The sequence below is a fragment of the Sitophilus oryzae genome, unplaced genomic scaffold, assembly GCF_002938485.1.
Source record: "Sitophilus oryzae breed Bouriz unplaced genomic scaffold, Soryzae_2.0 scaffold_122_pilon_pilon, whole genome shotgun sequence".
Lineage (NCBI taxonomy): Eukaryota > Metazoa > Arthropoda > Insecta > Coleoptera > Curculionidae > Sitophilus > Sitophilus oryzae.
In genome coordinates this window covers 310,148-331,764 of record NW_022145871.1, presented here as the reverse complement: position 1 = coordinate 331,764, position 21,617 = coordinate 310,148, and the positions used below count along the sequence as shown (strand labels likewise).

Here is a 21,617-nt window from a genome sequence, read left to right as displayed (position 1 = left end):
ATCGATACTGTGTTCATTGCAAAACTATTGTCGCTCAAATGCTGCGAAATATGGTATCACTATCACACTCTTGCACACGTGTCTAGACTGTCGCCTCGCCACAAAGCGAGAAATCAGAATATCGCTACGAATCGATGTTGCTACTGAACATAGTGCATCAAGCTACAAATTACTTTGCTATCGCTTTGAAACATGAACAAAGTTGCACCCCGGGGCTTTAAGCTGTTGCCGCGAGTAATAAACAAATTAACAACCTGTATAGGGTGTTCCATTACAAAAAAAAACACAAATTTGATGTGTAACTTTTTCTGGTGACACTCTGTAGAACTTTCTATATTTTTAAAAAGTGCTATAAATTAACCTACATATGCTCACAAAATTTCATTTCAATACAAACTATCGTTCTCCTCCGAGAGCCTCCGCGTCGTATGAGAGGCGCCACTCTGTACAAAATAGAAAAATTGTAAATGAACTTAAAGGCGGTCTCTGACAGAATACATTAAAATACGCAACCAACCGTCATTGAACCGTCCAATCAGATCAAAGGAGTAATCGTTGTAGATCGTGCGTTATCGATGATGTTCGGTACCTGGAGAAAATTGACAATTGACAAGAGAATTAATTGTTTATTATTTTTGACTTTTTAGTTCGTTTAATTTAATAATTACTAAAACCAGTAGTTCGAAAGATATATTTAAAAATAAAAGATAAAAATCCAAAAATTAATTATCTATTAACGTGGATTTGGACGACAATAGGTAAGAACACTAAATTTATTTCTATATTCGATATAAACTTGTTTATTAGGTTTTTAGTTTGTGATGTTTCATGTGATGATCATTTTCATGTTCATCGTCTTTGAATTGACATGAGGATATCTATGGAAAAGTAACTAATCTGAAAGTAAGCCAACATATCGTTTGTCCTTTGTGTGCTAAAGAAAAGATTTTCTTTTCGCATCGTGAGGAAGTATTACATCAATTAAAAAATGTTAGGAAGTTGATTACTTGTCATGGAAAAGTATACCAATGGAAATTATTTGTTAAAGAAGTATAATTCTAAGGGTAAATTTTATTATAATTAGTAACCTGTCTATTTTTTATATGTAGATGTTTCAGGTTTTAAGAATAAATTGGTTGAACCCAAAATCTGGAGGAAGTACCTATATCCATACACAGAATATGCCCATTAAGAATACTAGTCCAAATTTGCTTTAATGGTAGGCAATTATTCAATACAAATTAACTTTTTAAGTGACTGAAATATTAAATAGTTTAGAATATGGTATAACAATGTAAAAAAATACTATTTTCAGGAACGATTAGGGCCCGATATATTTGAAACTCATGTTGGACATAGTATTGAGTTGGGTAGAATATTATTCTACGTTAAGTGAGGATATCAGATACCTATTATTGTACTGTATTTTAATATATACATTAGAATTGTTGGTTTTTTCATATTTGTTTTATATATTATTTTACTTACAAGTTATATAAAGTTAACACTAAAATCTACTTTTTGACTTATATAAGTTAGTCTGTGGTTTAATGCGTGATTACATCCACATTATGATTTCAAGTTTTTAAAATATAAATATTATAACTGGCTTTAAAAACTCCATTAAACTGTTAAAAGTGTAATTTATTTCAAAATAAATATACATATACCTATACCTAGGTATATATTAATATCGAAAAATATATATTAATATCGAAAGACATTTTTATTTCCTTAACACCAATTTAATCATCACATACATATGTATAAACATTTATTTACGTTATTTCAAATGAAGACCACAGGAAAAACCAGCTTTGTTCATTTTAACTGGAGCCGAGAAAATGCAATTACGAGTGAACTACTCTGGTTTTTCTCCTGTAGGGCAAAATAACTAAGCTGTAATATCTCTGGGACTAAGCATATTATTATTGCTTTCTTTGATGGTGCCTCGAATAATGCTAACACTTGCCTATAAAATTGTCTCGCTATCAATTTCTATGAAAATGTAACATATTATCTGGTTTTTTCCATGTAGTCTTCAAATGATCTAAAAATTCAGCAGGAATGATCCATTATGCAGCAAACACACTGATGTTGAATCATGGGAAGCTTTTTTGTGGGCATTTCACAAATAAAATGAAATGTCTGATCAAAAACTGAAAATGCAAAACAGATAGTAAGCTTTATAAATACATACATATATATAAATAATCATACCTACATCTATTTATGTCGTACAATCCAACCGATATTTTAATATCCTAGCCCAAGTAAATAATCAAAATGCACTTTTTATATCAAAAGCAGTAATGTTACCAAGGGTTCCAATTAATATCCAGGATTTAAAAAAAAACACGATCCTAATTCTTATTATTTTTCTAAATACGTATTGTCTGATAGGCAATTACAAAATATAAATCTGATGTAAATAGAAAAATAAAGTAAAAACTGTAAAAACAGGTAAAAACAACAACAAAAATTCTAACCAAAGATTTAACCGTCATACGACGACATGAGCATCACGTGATTGCACAATACCCAACGATAGGGTACGTACCTCTTTCATCTGATTGGACGGTTGGTTGCGTATTTTAATGTATCCTGTCTCTGACAATTTGTGTACTTGGCAAGTATTTTTTATTGGCATACAGGGTCTGGCGAAAACACGGCGTAGCTCCTATAACACAGCCTATAATAATAAATAACTTTTGTACAGAGAAATTCTGTATAGATGCCCGATGTACAATGTATACCCTGTATACCAATTACAAATGTTTGTCAAGTACACGAGTCGTCTGAGCGCGCCATAAGGAGAAAAAGAGTTTGTCTCTGGTTAGGTGACGAGTAAAATAAGGAAGAGAAAATACTAGGCATTGAAAACAGATGAAACAAATGACGACATAAGTGAAACAGAGATTAACAATGTTGTGTTGAAAATGGAACTTAGCAATGCTGTAAGATCTTTATCAAAAAGTATTTACTGGTTACTGTGATGAAGAAAACCTAGTCATCAGAGTTGTTAACTATGTATGCAGATTAAAATCGATTCATTTTTTAAAAAATCAATAAATTCAATTCAAATTAAATATTAATTTCACATTTGTTGACATTTTTATTTAAGTGTTTAATGGGTATTAAGGTGCGTAACTACTTAATATGGATATTGTAGTAAATAATAACTGTGTTATCTTATGGATGCATATAGGTACAATAAGCACAATTTATAAGAACAAAAAGAAGTTTTAATATGTTTTATAAAGTGTTTTTTGGTTTAAATAAAAATGTGTTAAAATTTTGAGTTTAGGTTGGAAACAATAAAAGTGTGAAACTACGGCGGTAGCTGTTCCGATACGTGTCCGAACTATCGAAGTTCTACTGTATTTGAAAAATAAGGTACATTTTATAGTTTTGTCATTTTGAACTAATATTGATAGTAATACTGAGAGAGAAATTCAGAAATTCGAGTATTTTTAGTGTTGCTATAACATAGTGTTGAAATTTATAGGTTTTTTTTTATTTGACTTCTTTTTTCCAAACTAAACACTTGTTGTTGGCCGGCAGATCATAAATTATCTGCAGAATTATGCCACATTCGTTGGCATAATGTCTAAGGTCTTGAATATCACGAACTCCGCAGTTGGGATCTCTTTGTCTTATGTGTTTGTCAAAATCGATGTTTGATTGTGGTGTTAAAACACCATTGTTGGCATAGGGTCCGTATGTAAATAATAAGCCATTAGATTTTAAAATCTACAAATAATATTAATTCAAAAAGGCTATTGTATTAGTGAATAATTATATCTTTGGTTTATTTTACCTTGCTGCAATTTTTAAAAAATCCTATTGAACACGAAATAGGTGTTACATGAAACATATTGACATTAAGGACATAATCATAGTCAAAATCAATACCCCACTGACATGGATCAGTGTTGACGTCAATTTTAACCGGATTCTTAACGTTTTTTGATATAGCCTAAAAATTCTCTATACTTCATCTTGCTAATAACTTAATTTTTTGCAGCGCACCTCAACTGCATAAGCCTTGATACTGTCGAACATTTGATCTTCAATTTCGCTTGGTTGAAAAAGGATTTTGGGAAATTTTGAAGCAAAATACACACATTGCTGACCAGTACCAGAAGCTATTTCCAGAAGTTTTCCTGGTATTTTGGGATCAATGTGTTTCTGTAACACTTCTAGTATATAAAACTTATTTCTTTCAGCTGAAGGGTAATTTATCTTTTTACTGAAAATAATAATTACTGAAGATTTGTTATAATTTACTTTTTTTTGCTCACCACATATTCGAATTCATCAGACTTTTTAAAAGAATCATCTGAAAATTAAATGTATTAAACAAATTTTACCAGTGTACTACCTAGCGAAGGTACCTTATAAAATAATACTCTATCAAAAATATTTTTTTTTAAAATCCTAAACACAACATATCTAAGCTTATGTTTTACATTAGGGAATAAACTTAAACCAAAGATATTTTTAAATAATCCTTTTGATAACTTAGATCAAGTTAAGGAATCTAATTTTATCTACATATACCTCTACACTTATCTTTATATATTATACATTTTTTATATAACTTTTATTGTGCATACTTTTAAGTTTTTGTACTTTTATATATGTACTTGCAATATTGTCTAAATAAACACATACTTTAAAAAAGAATATATATTATTATGAATTAGATGTTTACAAATAAATATGTCAACTATTTAAGCTATTGTTTTCTGATTTAGTTTTAATTTGGTGGTATATAAACACCATGTCGTGTCTTCTTTAGATGATCAAAAAGTTTATTCTTTGACGGAAAATTTCCTCTACAGGTCACACAACAGTGATTTGTATCTATTTCACTAAGACCAGTTGCTACATCTTTTTTTCTGTTTTTCTTTCCTAGTTTCTTAGGAACAGTAATTTTCACTTCTACATCACCAGACTGAGTTTCAGTGAGCATATCTTTAGTCGGCTTAATTTTATTCAAGTTGGTCTTCTTAATATTTTTCTTTTTTTGACTTTTACTCATGCCAAAATCAAAGTCATCATCTGAAACTTTTAATACATCCAAGTCTTCATCGCTATCCTGTACGTTGGTTAACACAGTTCTGGATTTCTTATTTTGCTTTTGTTTTTTTTTGGAATTATCATTTTTTGAATTGCTTGCTAAATTTTCGGTGCTTGAATATTCATTATATTGTTTCTGTTTTGTGTGTCCTATTTCATTTATGCAATCCTTTTGTTCCACAGAATCTTCATCTGACTCAGAATCTTTTTCATCTATAATATCTTCCAGATCTTCATCAGACTGTATTATATCCTGATATTCATCTACGTTGCCTGTTAAATTTGATTCAATATCATCCTCTAACATAGTTTGCTTTAGCCTCTCTACATTTTCGCGATGCTTTTTACTGGATTCATGATTCTCAAAAGCTTTGGCGGTCTTAAAAACTTTATTACATGCTACACAATAAAGATTAGTTACATCCTCAATTTCTTCTTCTGAATTTGATATATCTTCACCAAATTGTTCTGCAAGATGTTTCTCCATTTCTTCAAGTTGTGATTGAACATTCTCAAATTTCATCCAATCAGCTTGTTTTTCATTAGCCTGCTGTTGCTTTCTTTCGATCCTCCTCTGTTTGCTTATTTTTTCCTGCTTTTTTCTATTTTCAATAGCCTTATCTTCCATTTCTTTTTTATATGCTTGTACTCTCTTATCCCTTTTTCTGACAAAAGACACTAAGCTTCTAATTTCTTCATTCCTGTCCTTTCTTGCCTTCTGTCTTACTTTTTTATTTTCTTTCTCAATTACTTTTAAAAGCCGTCTGTCACCTTTTCCTGAAAATGCAATATATTTAAATAAAAAACTAGCAATGTTGTAAATTAACCTTCTCTTATATCATAAGGGTCTAACCAAGAGTAACTCTTCTTAGTTGAATAACTCATCCAAAAGTCATAAAATGGCTTAACAACTGTCTCATAATCACTATCGGATTTTCCAAATCCAGGAATCTCCACAAAATCCTCTTTGTCATCCATGAATTCAATATCTTCTTTAGCAATTTGCTCAAACACTTGTCTGTATACTGCAAAGAATCCATTCTTCTCCTCGTTATACCCTTTAAAACAAGTCGTAGTAAAATACTGAAACACATCTAAGCTCTTGTCTTGGAACTCGGAGCTTATTCCTCTTAGAATTTGATCTCGATGAGCATCATACCATGCTCGCTCTTGTTTATCGCCGAGCACTTCATATGCTTGCTGTACCAATTGAAACTGTTCTTTTGCAATAACCGGCTGTTCTAAGTTTTTATCGGGATGCCATTTGAGAGCTAATTTCCTATATGCATTTTTTATTTCACTATCATCGGCTTCTTTAGATATTTGAAGAATTTCATAATGACACTTCATATTACTATGCTTGTTTTAGAATGACCTGATATTTACCGATTGGACAAGTTTTTGCAATGGAAAATTGTGAATTTTCATGTGAAAACCATGCCAAAATATATTTTTAAAACTGATAGATAATTTATACTTACCAATCATGTATCAATCATGATACAAAGAATAAAGAATACAAGGTATGATATTGCGCAGGTTGGTCACTACGTCACAGGTGATAAACGGTACCATTGGTCGGCAGGCTCCGCGCGCCAATTTCAAATTGTCAAACAGATGACAGAATAAATGTGAAAATAATTTTTTAAATGTCAAGCTCGATGATTTGACATAACTTTTGGGGTTATGTCCTAATTCTTCTCTACTTTAGGTCTCTTTTTATTAGTGGCAATTGAACAACATGGATATTTTTTTGTATGGCGTATGACGTCACAGGTGGTATGCGCAAACTTAACGAAATTGGAGCCGCTATCGATCATACCTTGTTTTCTTTGTACCATGCTTACCAATGACACTTACCATTAAAATGACGTTTGACATTTTGACAATGTGTTAGAATTGGGAAAGATCTTGCCTAATAGAAGCCACAGAATATACACCATACAGAAGCGACAAAGAGCTTTGAATAGCATTGGTCAAATGGGAACTAATTGCGTGACGTCACGTTTGACATCCGTGCGCCTTGAACAGCATTTCACACTGAAAGAAAATTGTTAGATTTTAATAGAAAATGATGAAAGGCAGGTTTATTTAATTTTTAAAAACTAGAGGGATTTAAATCAGTATTTTTATTTAGAATTAAAAATAAATAAATAATTATGAAATATATTTTTTAGTCTTTTATGCATAATATCTAGAAATAATTATACCTGCGGTCGTGAATTTTTTTTTGGTGTATAATTCTTTGACGTCACGTTTGACAGTTAACCAGCACTGCCCCCTCCTAAAAATTTTGAAGCAAATCTCTTTGTCGCTTCTGTATGGTGTATATTCTGTGTAGAAGCGGCCCTGCCTAATCAATATTAAATATTACATTGGGCGCATTCAGTAAACACACCGGTATTAACCTGTAAAGACCTACCGATAACTTTTCAATTGAACGATCAAGTTACCGGTACGTACGGTACGTAAATAAACCGGAAACAAAATACGGTAGGCTTTCAAGTATGGAGTGTAGAGGTACTTTCAAGTGATCGGTGACCACAACCGGTGCGTTACCATTGGCATTCACTTTAATTTTCTGCACCGGTGGAGTAACCGGTGTGTTTACTGAATGCGCCCATTATTACAATATTTGGCGGCAGTTTTTTAAGTGAAAACAACTCCGAAAGATCTTTGTCTAGCACAAGTCGATGAGATAGAGGTAATATTTTACCTAGTTTGATTGTAGTGTGTTTGTATCATAATTTCTTAAAAATATGAAGTTAGTGGGTTAATAGCAATTGCTTAGGCACATATTTTATCGAAGAATGCTGATAGGATTAAAATAAGCTTTATGTTTACACTTTTTCTCTTTAGAAGGGATATGGATTATGTCGTAGAATACATTACAGTATTTAATATCCTGAACTTTGATATTCTTTTCTTAATTCACTTAATTCCTTGTTTCCTGTAATGCCAAAATTAAAATTATTATTATCTTGATAATATGGTGAAGGTTTATTTTTGATCTCATTAATTATACCACAGAACAGATACAAATTTGTATCTGTTCTGTGATTATACCATATACCAACTTGAAACTTATGCAAAACTTAAGTTAGTTTGTGATTTATATTATAATATTTCTAATCATTTTTTTATGTCTTAATACAACGCACATTATGCTTTGTGGTGTGGATAGTTAAAGATATCTTAATACTTGCATATCCTTCCATATTACGAAAAATATTATTTATAAATCATATATGCTAAGAAAATCACATAAATTAGGTGTAAGAATAGAACAATCTTAGGGTAGCAGAAAAATTAATGCAATATATGTATAAGCAGAATTAAACAAGGTACCTCTATTTAATATTGCTGATTCTACAGTTATAGTTACGGAAGCTAAAAAAGGCCTACGTATAATGAAATGTTATAAAACCTATATGGAGGGTTTTTAGCGTCCATAAAAACCATGCATAGAAACCTATTATGAACATGATATGGAGTTACAGCATTTAAAAATTCAAAAAAAAGAAGAAACTTGTACACACCCCTTTTAATTTAACTAATTTTTAACAAAGCAATTTTTAAACGTAGCATAATAATCTAGAATAATTAGATTAATTATAGCAATCTAGAGTTTTATTTCTATTTAATTTTATTGGCTATAAAAATACATAATAATCATTCACGTGTTGTGCAAAATATTAAAATAATAATATAAATAATTGATAATTGACAGCACTGAAAAAAATAATAAGTGAGATTAGGTCATTATTTGCATCATAAAGGCCTTGCTCGGTTCTACATGCTGCCCAGCAATTGTTTTTTTCTGTGTTAGTTTACCATTGTTGTTGTCTATTGTTTTGTACATTTATCCTGTTTATCTTCATTTTTTGTCTTGTCATTTTAATTTTATATGTAGTTTAAGGCACTCTTATATGTAATTACATTCGTGTGTTTGTAGGAAGCACCAATAAATAAATAAATAAAACATTTTTAGTTTTCTACTGAAAATAATTCCAAAATAACCTGCAATCTGGCAACATTGACGATGTGCGCATGCATAGTATCTGTGATTATATACAGCAAATACTCGTTTCAAGGTCAGCCACCGGATCTACACTCCACACTTTTACCTTAATTTGTTAGATTTGCTTTGTACCTTTCTCTACACTCCATAAAACGCAAATTTAATACGAATCTAGGTAAAAGTATGGATCCGGTGGCTGACCTTGAAACGAGTTTTTGCTGCATATAGTCACAGCATGCGCACATCGTCGATGTTGCCAGATTGCAAGTTCTTTTGGAATTATTTTCAGTAGAAAATAAATAAGGTTTATTTCAGTGACGGCAATATATACATATCATTTATATTATTATTTTAATATTTCGCACAACACGTGAACGCTTATTATGTATTATATCATAGTCAATAAAATTAAATAGAAATAAAACTCTAGATTGCTATAATTAATCTAATTGCTCTAGATTATTATGTTACGCTTAAAAAGTGCTTTATTAAAAATTATGAGTAATAAAAGGGGTGTACCCAAATTTCTTCTTTTTTTAATTTTTAAATGCTGTAGCTCCATATCATATTCATAATATGTTTTATAACATTTTATTAAAACTACGTGGGCCTTTAAAAAGCCTTTTAGCATCCGTAATTATAACTGTAGAATCAGCAATATTAATTGGTACCTTGTTTAATTCTGCTTATACATATATTGCATTAATTTTTCCGCTACCTTAAGATTTTTCTATCCTTACACCTAATTTATGTGATTTTCTGAGCATATATGATTTATAAACAATATTTTTCCTGAAGGATATGCAAGTATTAAGATATCTTAACATTTATTCTCCACACCATAAAGCATATTGACGTAAAGAAATTATAAGAAGGGTATAAAATCTTATTATAAATCATAAATTAACTTAACTAAGTCCTAATGGTTAAGACTTAACTAAGTCTTAATGGTCTTAGTTAGAGAAAAGAAATTACAGTAAAATAAGAAAAGAATATCAAAGTACAGGATATTAAATACTGTAATGTATTCTAGGACACAAACCATAATATGGTTTGGTTTGGTTGCGATATGGTTGGGATATTATCCCTTCTATAGAGAAAAAGATCTTATCAGAGCATTCATCGATATATGCCTACAATTGCTATTAATCCACTAACTTGATATTTTTAAGAAATTATGATACAAACACTATAATCAAACTAGGTAAAATGTTACCTCTATCTCACTGACTTGTATTGTGCTGTAAGACTCATCATGCGGTATAGTACCGTATAATCGAAAAAAAACGGTGTCAGTGCAGATATGACTATGAAATGAAAATCGCTGTCATTTTATATGTAAAATTATTACTGCACGCCGTTTTTTTTCGATCACACGGTACTTCAACATACATATAATAATTGATATAATCAAAACTATTGTTGCCTGTAAATAACTAGAAATTAAAAAACTTGTATGAAATAAATGTGTCATATTGTTACGTTTTTCGTCGGTTCCGTGTGGATAGAAAGTCACAATTTATTTAAACACTATTTATTTAACACTAATTAACAAAAACAATAACGATAAAAGATTTATAGAACTATTTACAAACGATTTATAAATAAGAATTTATTTTGAATTTTAGCGCGTCAACTGCACTGGTATATTTATAACTACCCCCTGTAGGCCACAGCCGCCGGCTTTTATACCGACAGGTAAAGAACTCTAGAATAGTCCATAGATCGTTAGGTGCGTAGAGAAGGTTTTCGAATGTTCTCGTATGTACTAGTCCATTCCAGTGGGACTCGATTCTTCTCGAACGAATGAAGCATTGCGGTGTCTATGCGATGTTAAGGTCATCCGAGGGCGGGCCATATTGTTAGGTTAGGTCGAGTCCACACCGGTCCGCAACAATATTGATTATACCAAAGAATATCTTAATACCCTAGAAGTCTCGTCTCGCATCAAAATCTGACCTGTCGATGGGACCTCGCTTTGGCGAGCGAGGCCCCAACTTCGTGGGGCCTCGCTATTTTGCTCGGAATTGAACGAATAGACGCGCGGCGTTGCCTTGTTTTGTGTGTACTTTCTTGAATAGTTTTAAATTATAGTTTTAAATTTCATCTATTGCTATAATCAGCTATAATCAATATAATTGCTATAATCATTTCATTATATGTATAATTCCCGTGTTACAGTTTTGGTTACCGTACTCCTCCGGAACGGCTTAACCGATTTTGATAAAATTTTATATGTATATTCAGTACGTCTAAGAATAGGTTGTTATCTATTTTTATATCCTTAACTGATAAGGGTAGCCGAGAGGGTAGCCCACCCTCATTTTTTTTAGTTTTTGAAAAGAAAAAAATGTTTTTATTTTTTTATTTGGCATTAAGAAATACAAACAACCCTAAATTTTCACCGTTCTGCTATCATCCCCTATTTTTAATAGGGGTTGTTTTTTGTTTTTTTTGCCATCTCCGAAACGGCTTGGCCGATTTTGATGAAATTTTATATGTATATTGAGTAGGTCTGAAAATAGGTTGTTATATATTTTTTATACCCTTAAGTGATAAGGGTAGCCCACCCCCATTTTTTTTATTTTTTGAAAAACAAATATTTTAATTTTTTTTATTTGGCATTAAAAAATACAAGCAACCCTAAATTTTCACCGTTCTACCATCATCCCCTATTTTTTAATAGGGGATGTTTTTTTTTTTTTGTTATCATCTCCGAAACGGCTTAATCGATTTTGATGAAATTTTATATGTATATTCAGTAGGTCTGAGAATACGTTGTTATCTATTTTTATACCCTTAAGTGATAAGGGTAGCCCACCCCATTTTTTATTTTTGAAAAAAAAAAATATTTAAATTTTTTATTTGGCATTAAAAATACAAACAACCCTAAATTTTCACCGTTCTACCATCATCCCCTATTTTTTAATAGGGTTGTTTTTTTTTAAGTTTTTGTTACCATCTCCGAAACGGCTTAACCGATTTTGATAAAATTTTATATGTATATTCAGTACGTCTAAGAATAGGTTGTTATCTATTTTTATATCCTTAACTGATAAGGGTAGCCGAGAGGGTAGCCCACCCTCATTTTTTTTAGTTTTTGAAAAGAAAAAAATGTTTTTATTTTTTTATTTGGCATTAAGAAATACAAACAACCCTAAATTTTCACCGTTCTGCTATCATCCCCTATTTTTTAATAGGGGTTGTTTTTTTAAGTTTTTTGTTACCATCTCCGAAACGGCTTGATCGATTTTCATAAAATTTTATATGTATATTCAGTACGTCTAAGAATAGGTTGTTATCTATTCTTATACCCTTAAGTGATAAGGGTAGCCGAGAGGGTAGCCCACCCTCATTTTTTTATTTTTGGAAAAAAAAATATTTTTTTATTTGGCCTTAAAAAATACAAAGAATCCAAAATTTTCACCGTTCTACCATCATCCCCTATTTTTTAATAGGGGTTGTTTTTTAAATTTTTTGTTACCATCCCTGAAACGGCTAGACCGATTTTGATAAAATTTTATATGTATATTCAGTAGGTCTGGTTTGGTTTGGTTTGGTCACAACCTATTCCCAGGTTATCTATTTTTTATACCCCTAAGTGATAAGAGTGGTCCACCCCAACTTTTTTTTTTATTTTTTAGAAAATTTTTTTTACTTTAATTGTTTTATAGGGAGTGCTTATTTTTTAGGGGGTGCATGTCCAAAATTTTCTTCTGGGTACTCACTTTCATCACTTAAGGGACCTCTGTACAAAATTGCATATTCCTAGTCCTAGAACCGATTTTACATAAAAATTATACAAATTTTTACCCTTAGTTTTATCCCCTTAAGGAATGAATTCCAAAAATCGCTCTAATTATTCAATTACGCTACATAATAAACCTCTGTGCAAATTCTCATATTCTTTGAACAGAATTTATTGTTCCAGAACGTTCAACCCCTCATTTCACACCCTTAGAGGGCGAATTTCCAAAAATTGCTTCTTAGTGCTAAATTACGTTACATAAGGAACGTCTGCAAAATTCATACTTCTAGAACCGATTTTAACAAATTTTTGTACAAATTTTCATCCCTTATTTTTTAGGGGATGCATCCCTAAAATTCTTTTCTAGGTACTCACTTTCATCATTTAAGGGACCTCTGAACAGCATTTCATACTCCTAGTCCTAGAACGGATTTTACATAAAAAATTATACAAATTTTCACCCCTAGTTTTACCCCCTTAAGGAATGAATTCCAAAAATCACTCTAATTATTCAATTACGCTACATAAGGAACCTCTGTGCAAATTTTCATATTCCTTCAAGAGAATTGTTTCAGAACGTTCACCCCTCATTTTACACCCTTAGAGGGCGGATTTCCAAAAATTGCTTCTTAGTGCTAAATTACGTTACATAAGGAACGTCTGCAAAATTCATACTTCTAAAACCGATTTTAACAAATTTTTGTACAAATTTTCATCCCTTATTTTTTAGGGGATGCATGCCTAAAATTCGCTTCTAGGTACTCACTTTCATCATTTAAGGGACCTCTGAACAGAATTTCATACTCCTAGTCCTAGAACGGATTTTACATAAAAAATTATACAAATTTTCACCCCTAGTTTTACCCCCTTAAGGAATGAATTCCAAAAATCACTCTAATTATTCAATTACGCTACAAATGGAACCTCTGTGCAAATTTTCATATTCCTTCAACAGAATTGTTTCAGAACGTTCACCCCTCATTTCACACCCTTAGAGGGCGAATTTCCAAAAAGTGCTACTTAGTGCTAAATTACGTTACATAAGGAACGTCTGTGCAGAATTTCATACTTCTAAAACCGATTGTAACAAACTTTTGTACAAATTTTCATCCCTTATTTCTAGGGGATGAATGTCTTGAAAATTAGCTTCTGGGTACTCACTTTCGTCACTTAAGGAAACTCTGTACAAAATTTCATACTCCTAGAACTAACATTTTTTGTACAAAATTTCACCCCCCAGTTTCACTACCCTTGGGCTATACATTTCCAAAAATCGCTTATCAATGTTCAAATGCGCCACATCTGTGCAAAAGTTCATACTCCTAGTAGGTACATATTTTTTTTGTATAATTACACCCCCTTATGGGTCGAATTTTAAATAATTACTTAGTAGTGCTCATCTTAGAGAACGATTTAAAATTCTCTGTATTTACTCCAGTTTCCTAATACTAGCACAGATAACACATAATCATACTAGTTAATTTTTTATTGGAATAGAAGTAATTTTTATTAGAAGGTACAAAAAAATTAAAAATCTAAAATTTTATTTTCATAGCTACGTTTTTATAGCCTTAGGATGCCTCATGTACTAACGAATACGAAATATATAATCAATACATATTTCTTTAAATATCGAGAAATAAAATATGTTTGGCAACACCGTACGAAATATCGCCGCGCGTAGTCCTCAAAATTTAAAATATTAGCATTTTCAGTCTTCGATTATGTTCAAAAGCGCCACCGTGTGACAAATCACTAAAGCTTCCACACGAGAGTTCTTAAAACTATAATATTCTTTGATTATACAGGATTATACAAAATAATTCTAAAGGGGCGTCCAGACCAGATGAGCGAGCAGTAACGAGCGCGAGCAAACATTTATTCAAATTCGCTCATGATTTCTGCTGCTCTCGAGCAGATGATCGGCTTCCGTCCAGACCTAGCGATTATTTGTATGTTCGGCGTTGATCGGAGTGTGGCACTTCATGTTTATAATGTCGGAAAAAATCATTGCTTGTGCGCCTTTCATTGTATTTTATAAATTGTTGAAACGTCAAAAGAGAAAACGACCGCAGAGGAGATGGTGGAACATAACTCTTTTTAAAAGTCGAGTTTCTCATGGTGGTAACAATTTACTAAACGATGTTGAAACAGAAGATTCTGGAAAATTTAAGAACTTTTGTCGGACGTCACTTACAGATTTTAATACCTTATTAGATTTAATTGACATAAAAATAATGAAAAGTGATACCAATTACCGAAAAGCAATTTCACCTAGAGAAAGGCTAGCTATAACCTTACGGGTCTTGGCGATTTTTGTACTCCTCTATTAGTTCTAAAACAACTTCATTCGGCCATTCCATTTTTGATATTCGATCGCAAACGTGGTAAACAAAATCCCGTCCAAACCAAACGTGCAATAGCGCGAATTTTCTTTGATGTACCGACACGGCGTGGAACAGCGTCGAGCGCGAGCAAGCAATCATTCGCTCGCTCGCAGAGCCGTCCACACCAGTCCACACCATGTCCACACCACTTAAGCGTTCCCATAGAACCACCATAGAACATACCCGAATTCTTGCTCGCTCATCCGGTCTGGACCATAAAATAATAAATACAAGAAGAAGTGTCAAGTCAATGTTAAATTATGGAAACAGCGTGGCTGCCTGGGTAACTAATTTTCAGATATGGCGGCTGGGACATTTGACATGACATAGACATGACAATTTCAATTTTATGAAATTTATTTCCGTTTCCGGTTTTTAATGGCGGGCTGTTCAGGAGGTTTAAATGAGGGTTAATATACTTTTTACTTTTTCTAGTAGTAAATAATACAACAAAATTACTCAAAAATATTTATTTGGAATTTAGAACAATGTAAATATGCAAATCAACACAATTAAAGAGCTATAAACCCATAAACTACTGTATCAATATCAAAATATTTAAATAACATCAGAGATGCTGTGTTAAAGTGAAATAGTAAAGTAACAATGCACTGACTTACAGAAACTTGAAGATAAATAAATGTTTTCACAGCTTCACGGGCATAAAACTAAATAACTGGAAGCAGGAAAAAGGCAACCGGAACCCACACAAAACCTGGAATCAAAAAAAATATGTAAAAAACATAAATATAGGTACATAAGACTTTTGTGAATTAAATCAAACAGGACTTGAATGAAAATAAAATGAATAAAAAATATGATACATATACATCTAATACCTCATTTGTATTTTAAAAATAATCTACATACATAGATTTATAGCATTATTGCTATGAAAATACATAATAGGTACCTATGTGATATGTAATTACGCATTTCTGTTCATCTTGTAGAAATTTAACGTAGGCTAATAATAGTTCAATAATCATAATTTACCTTGTGTAACTTGCTTTCAATTGCTCAAAATCTCCAATCAGTCTTTAAAGTAGAGATACGGAAAAATCCTTAGTAAAGAATATCCCAAGATCCTTGGATCTAAAGCTAAAAAAATGTAAAAACAGTTAATATATTACCTATTTTTACATACAATATGGCCCATACCTACTACACGCAGAAACGTCGATTTCATCATTTTCTTTATGTAATTAATATCATATATACTTTATTAAAGTGTTAACAAGGAACTTTATATTAAAAAACATCTTTGTACTTATAAATTTTAGCCGAAATATCATAAACAAACTTCCAATCAAATCTAAACGGCAAAAATTAAAATGGCGCCCGACCTTGCCAGAGGCCTTGGGAGCTGACGCTGACACACAGACAAAAGAACAGGACGCCGACGTGCATAAAAATGTTCCGTAGCAGAAATTGACAGAGATCATATAGAAATATTCAGATTTTTGTCTAGGACAGTCTAGAAGGCCATGCTTTCTGCCTGGGTAGAACCGCGCCACAACTGTTTCCAATTTTCCGGTTCATAAAATAATAAATACAAGAAGAAGTGTCAAGTCAATGTTAAATTATGGAAACAGCGTGGCTGCCTGGGTAACTAATTTTCAGATATGGCGGCTGGGACATTTGACATGACATTCTGTGACATAGACACTTCATTGACATGACAATTTCAATTTTATGAAATTTATTTCCGTTTCCGGTTTTTAATGGCGGGCTGTTCAGGAGGTTTAAATGAGGGTTAATATACTTTTTACTTTTTCTAGTAGTAAATAATACAACAAAATTACTCAAAAATATTTATTTGGAATTTAGAACAATGTAAATATGCAAATCAACACAATTAAAGAGCTATAAACCCATAAACTACTGTATCAATATCAAAATATTTAAATAACATCAGAGATGCTGTGTTAAAGTGAAATAGTAAAGTAACAATGCACTGACTTACAGAAACTTGAAGATAAATAAATGTTTTCACAGCTTCACGGGCGTAAAACTAACTGGAAGCAAGAAAAAGACAACAGGAACCCACGCAAAACCTGGAATCAAAAAAAAAATATGTAAAAAAAACATAAATATAGGTACATAAGACTGTTGTGAATTAAATCAAACAGGACTTGAATGAAAATAAAATGAATAAAAAATATGATACACATATGATATACATGATATGATATACATCTAATACCTCATTTGTATTTTAAAAATAATCTACATACATAGCATTATTGCTATGAAAATACATAATAGGTACCTATGTGATATGTAATTACGCATTTCTGTTCATCTTGTAGATAATTAATGTAGGCTAATAATAGGTAGTTCAATAATCATAATTTACCTTGTGTAACTTGCTTTCAATTGCTCAAAATCACCGATCAGTCTTTAAAGTAGAGATACGGAAAAATCCTTGGTAAAGAATATCCCAAGATCTTTGGATCTAAAGCTAAAAAAATATAAAAACAGTTAATATATTACCTATTTTTACATATAATATGGCCCATACCTACTACACGCAGAAACGTCGATTTCATCATTTTATTCATGTAATTAATACCATATATACTTTATTAAGGTGTTAACAAGGAACTTTATATCAAAAACATCTTTGTACTTATAAATTTCAGCCGAAATATCATAAACAAACTTCCATTCAAATCTAAAACGGCAAAAATTAAATGGCGCCCGACCTTGCCAGAGGCCTCGGGAGTTGACACATGGCTGACACACAGACAAAAGAAGAGGACGCCGACGTGCATAAAAATGTTCCGTAACTGAAATTGACAGAAATCATATAGAAATATTCAGATTTTTGTCTAGGACAGTCTAGAAGGCCATGCTTTCTGCCTGGGTATGACCGCGCCAGAACTGTTTCCAATTTTCCGGTTTACTGTCACCCCCCTGGGTTTACTGTCACCCCCCTGGTCTGGACGCCCATTAATAGATATAAAACCTAAATAAAAAAAATATCCGTAAATGATAATTTTTAATTCTAATGTAAAAATATCTTAACTTCACAATCTTCGACGTTATTCTTCTTACCTTAATTTTTGATATTAAGATAAATCTGAAATTATAAAATTAATTATAGAATTTGTATTATTACTGATTAACACAAAAAACATTGGTAATGCTGGATTCAGAGTTCCGTAGCCGTAAGACGTAAGCCGTATCGTTAGCCGTAAGACTTAAGACGCAAGGAAAGCCATTCATAGTTGCCGTAAGACGTAACGATAACTTCCTCGTAAGCGTGCGCATTACCGTTTTTAATAGGTTATGTTGTTGTTTGGGTTGTGAATGTTGTGAATAAAACTATAATACTCCTTATTTATTTTGTTATTATTAATTTAATTGAACTAAAATGGTCACGGACAATTATATTTTCGTTGCCGAAGTGAAATATCTGTGAAATATATTATAAAAGTTGTAGAAATGGCTACCGAGTACCACCGAACCTAACCAACAACACCCGATTCGATAAGACGTAACGTAAGAATTAAAATTGGTTCATTTCTTACGTCTTATGCTGGATTCAGAGTTCCGTAGCCGTAAGACGTAAGCCGTATCGTTAGCCGTAAGACTTAAGACGCAAGGAAAGCCATTCATAGTTGCCATAAGACGTAACGATAACTTCATCGTAAGCGTGCGCATTACCGTTTTTAATAGGTTATGTTGTTGTTTGGGCTGTGAATGTTGTGAATAAAACTATAATACTCCTTATTTATTTTGTTATTATTAATTTAATTGAACTAAAATGGTCACGGACAATTATATTTTCGTTGCCGAAGTGAAATATCTGTGAAATATATTATAAAAGTTGTAGAAATGGCTACCGAGTACCACCGAACCTAGCCAACAACACCCGATTCGATAAGACGTAACGTAAGAATTAAAAATTGGTTCATTTCTTACGTCTTACGGCATACGGCTTACGGCATACGGAGATCTATGAACGCAATCGTGTGATCGTGAAGGTCGATATCCCTTACGTCTTAACGATACGGCTTACGTCTTACGGCTACGGAACTCTGAATCCAGCATAATGGTGTGGATCCGGTGGCTGACCTTGAAACGAGTTTCTGCTGCATATAGTCACAGACACTACGCATGCGCACATTTTCGATGTTGCCAGATTGTAAGTTATTTTGATTATTTTCAGTAGAAAACAAATATGTGCTTTCGGTGTTTTTTGTGTCAATATATACCGTATGATCGAAAAAGCGGCGTTCAGTTGGCTTTGAGAAATGACGATTGAGGACATTTCCCCATATAAAATAACAGCAGTCTTCATTTCATAGTCATCAACTAACACTATTTTTTTCAATCATAGTACGCGGTATATTATTTATGTAAAGGATTTATATTATTATTTTAATATTTCGCGCACAACACGTGACTAAATAAATATAAAAATATAGAGGATTGTATTGTTTCGATGTTGCCAGATTAGTTAATTATTTACTGGACGCATTTTCAGTAGAGGTACAAATACGTGCTTACAGTGTTTTTGCTACGGAACTCTTATTCCAGCATGATGCGAAAGAAACGGCGTTCAGGACCTTGAAAACGAGCCTTGAGGACATTTCCCCATATAAAATGACAGCGATCTTCATTTCATAGTCAAATTAACAATGTAAAAATATCAATAGGTATAAAATATAAATATACTGTTTAAAAAAGCGTCCATTATTCCCAAAGAGGCCTGGCGAGAATCAAAAAAGAAGCAAAAGAGACTTTTAGTCGGATAACATATCAGTCCGATTTATTGCATTATTGACAATAAATCGCACATACTGGAGATAACTAATGTTGGCTATAGTTAAAAAATGATCACCTTTGCTGTAAATTGCTTCCATTTTCATAGAAAAAATCGCCGATCAAAGATATTATAATATTCATATTCTTTGCATCTAAAAAATGTAAAAAACAGTGTTTATTTACTACCTATTTTTTCATATACATGGGGATAATCTACCTACTGCAGAAACGCGTTTTCTCCAGGATTCTTCATGTAATATATTTATATATACTTATTACCATTATATTTATAAATTTCAGCCGAAATATTAAATTGAACTTCCAAACGAAACTAAACGGAATGAATTAAAATGGCGTCGAATATTTTGGAATTATTTTCGGTAGAACAACGAATATGTGCTTATTATGTGTTTTCATGTCAATGGGAAACCGTAAGGATAGAAAAAAACTCTAGATTCCATATAATTAATGCTAGTCCTTGTTCAGGCGGGTCATGGTCGTGAGGAGAATGACAGGAATGACACTAATGACTGTTTCCACTCTTCCTATTTCACTGTCACCCCCGCTTACGGCTACGGAACCTGAATCCAGCATAATGGTGTGATCCGTATATTGACCTTTGAAACGAGTTTCTGCTGCATATAGTCACAGCATTACTACGCATGCGCACATTTTCGATGTTGCCAGATTGTAAGTTATTTTTGGAATTATTTTCAGTAGAAAACAAATATGTGCTTTCAGTGTTTGTCAATATATACCGTATGATCGAAAAACGGCGTTCAGTTGGCTGAGAAATGACGATTGAGTGACATTTCCCATATAAAATGATAGCGATCTTCATTTCATAGTCATCGGCTAACACTATTTTTTTGCTAGTACGCGGTATATATTATTTATATCAAGGATTTATATTATTATTTTAATATTTCGCACAACACGTGAACGCTTATTATGTATTTTCATAGCTCAATATAAATTAAATAGAAATAAACTCTAGATTCCTATAATTAATCTAATTGCTCTAGATTATTATGCTACGTTTAAAAGGGCTTTATTAAAAATTCTGGGAAATTATATGTCCAAGTTTTCTTTTTTTTTTTAATTTTTAAATGCTGTAGCTCCATGTCATGTTCATAATAGGTTTTTTAACATTCCATCAAAACTACGGAGGCCTTAAAAGGCCTTTTAGCCTCCAAGAATTAAAATTGTAGAATCAGCTTCAAAGCAACAGCCTTAAAAGGCCTTTTTTAGCCTCCGTAATTAAAATTGTAGAATCAGCTTCAGCAACATTAACAGTTTTACCTTGTGTAATTCTGCTTATACATATATTGCATTAATTTTCTGCTACTTTTAAGATTTCTATTCTTACACCTAATTTATGTGATTTTCTTAGCTATAATATGATTTATAAACCATATTTTCCTAATGGAAGGATGGAATAGGATATGCAAAATTAAGATATTTTAACATTTATTTTCCAGACAAAGCATAAGATTAAGACATAATAAATATTATAAGAAAGATCTTAATATAAATCACAAACTAAGTCTTAATTTGGTCTTGTATAAACACAGGTATAAAACTAATAAGATCAAAACTC

General features: G+C 31.9%; 3 protein-coding genes and 1 long non-coding RNA gene across 8 annotated transcripts in view; 1 reads left to right on the top strand and 3 right to left on the bottom strand.

Annotated features, from left to right (window-relative positions):
- LOC115874157 (LHFPL tetraspan subfamily member 2 protein) overlaps window positions 1-4,274 on the top strand; it is a 23,007-nt gene extending 18,733 nt beyond the window's left edge. For all 4 annotated transcript variants that reach the window (XM_030889263.1, XM_030889260.1, XM_030889262.1 and 1 more), the window contains one exon: window positions 4,028-4,274. The gene's annotated coding sequence lies outside the window, so the exon portion shown is untranslated. The remainder of the gene's footprint in view (window positions 1-4,027) is intronic.
- Window positions 1,316-21,617, bottom strand: LOC115874158. Its single transcript, XR_004048781.1, has 3 exons — window positions 21,588-21,617; window positions 20,201-20,203; window positions 1,316-2,608 (listed from the first exon to the last, which is right to left on the bottom strand). It is a non-coding gene; the product is annotated as an uncharacterized LOC115874158 (long non-coding RNA).
- LOC115874156 (methyltransferase-like 26) lies at window positions 3,403-7,414 on the bottom strand. 2 transcript variants are annotated; one of them, XM_030889258.1, is made up of 5 exons: window positions 6,946-7,414; window positions 4,305-4,342; window positions 4,033-4,252; window positions 3,821-3,979; window positions 3,403-3,753 (listed from the first exon to the last, which is right to left on the bottom strand). In XM_030889258.1, the coding sequence occupies exons 1-5, from the start codon at window positions 6,964-6,966 to the stop codon at window positions 3,517-3,519; spliced, it is 675 nt and encodes a 224-aa protein (XP_030745118.1). In that variant the 5' UTR covers window positions 6,967-7,414; the 3' UTR covers window positions 3,403-3,516. The 2 variants fall into 2 exon arrangements, with proteins under 2 accessions (XP_030745118.1, XP_030745119.1); XM_030889259.1 differs by lacking the exon at window positions 6,946-7,414 and adding an exon at window positions 6,567-6,605.
- LOC115874153 (dnaJ homolog subfamily C member 21) lies at window positions 4,678-6,565 on the bottom strand. Its single transcript, XM_030889254.1, has 2 exons — window positions 5,913-6,565; window positions 4,678-5,862 (listed from the first exon to the last, which is right to left on the bottom strand). The coding sequence occupies exons 1-2, from the start codon at window positions 6,433-6,435 to the stop codon at window positions 4,763-4,765; spliced, it is 1,623 nt and encodes a 540-aa protein (XP_030745114.1). The 5' UTR covers window positions 6,436-6,565; the 3' UTR covers window positions 4,678-4,762.

Coding starts and splice junctions, on each gene's coding strand:
- LOC115874153 (XM_030889254.1), bottom strand. CDS start 6,435: ATGAAGTGTCATTATGAAATTCTTCAAATATCTAAAGAAGCCGATGAT. Junction 5,863..5,912: donor CCCTTATGATATAAGAGAAG/GTTAATTTACAA, acceptor TTGCATTTTCAG/GAAAAGGTGACAGACGGCTT.
- LOC115874156 (XM_030889258.1), bottom strand. CDS start 6,966: ATGTCAAACGTCATTTTAATG. Junction 4,343..6,945: donor TGTCAAACGTCATTTTAATG/GTAAGTGTCATT, acceptor TTTAATTTTCAG/ATGATTCTTTTAAAAAGTCT. Junction 4,253..4,304: donor CTGATGAATTCGAATATGTG/GTGAGCAAAAAA, acceptor TATTATTTTCAG/TAAAAAGATAAATTACCCTT.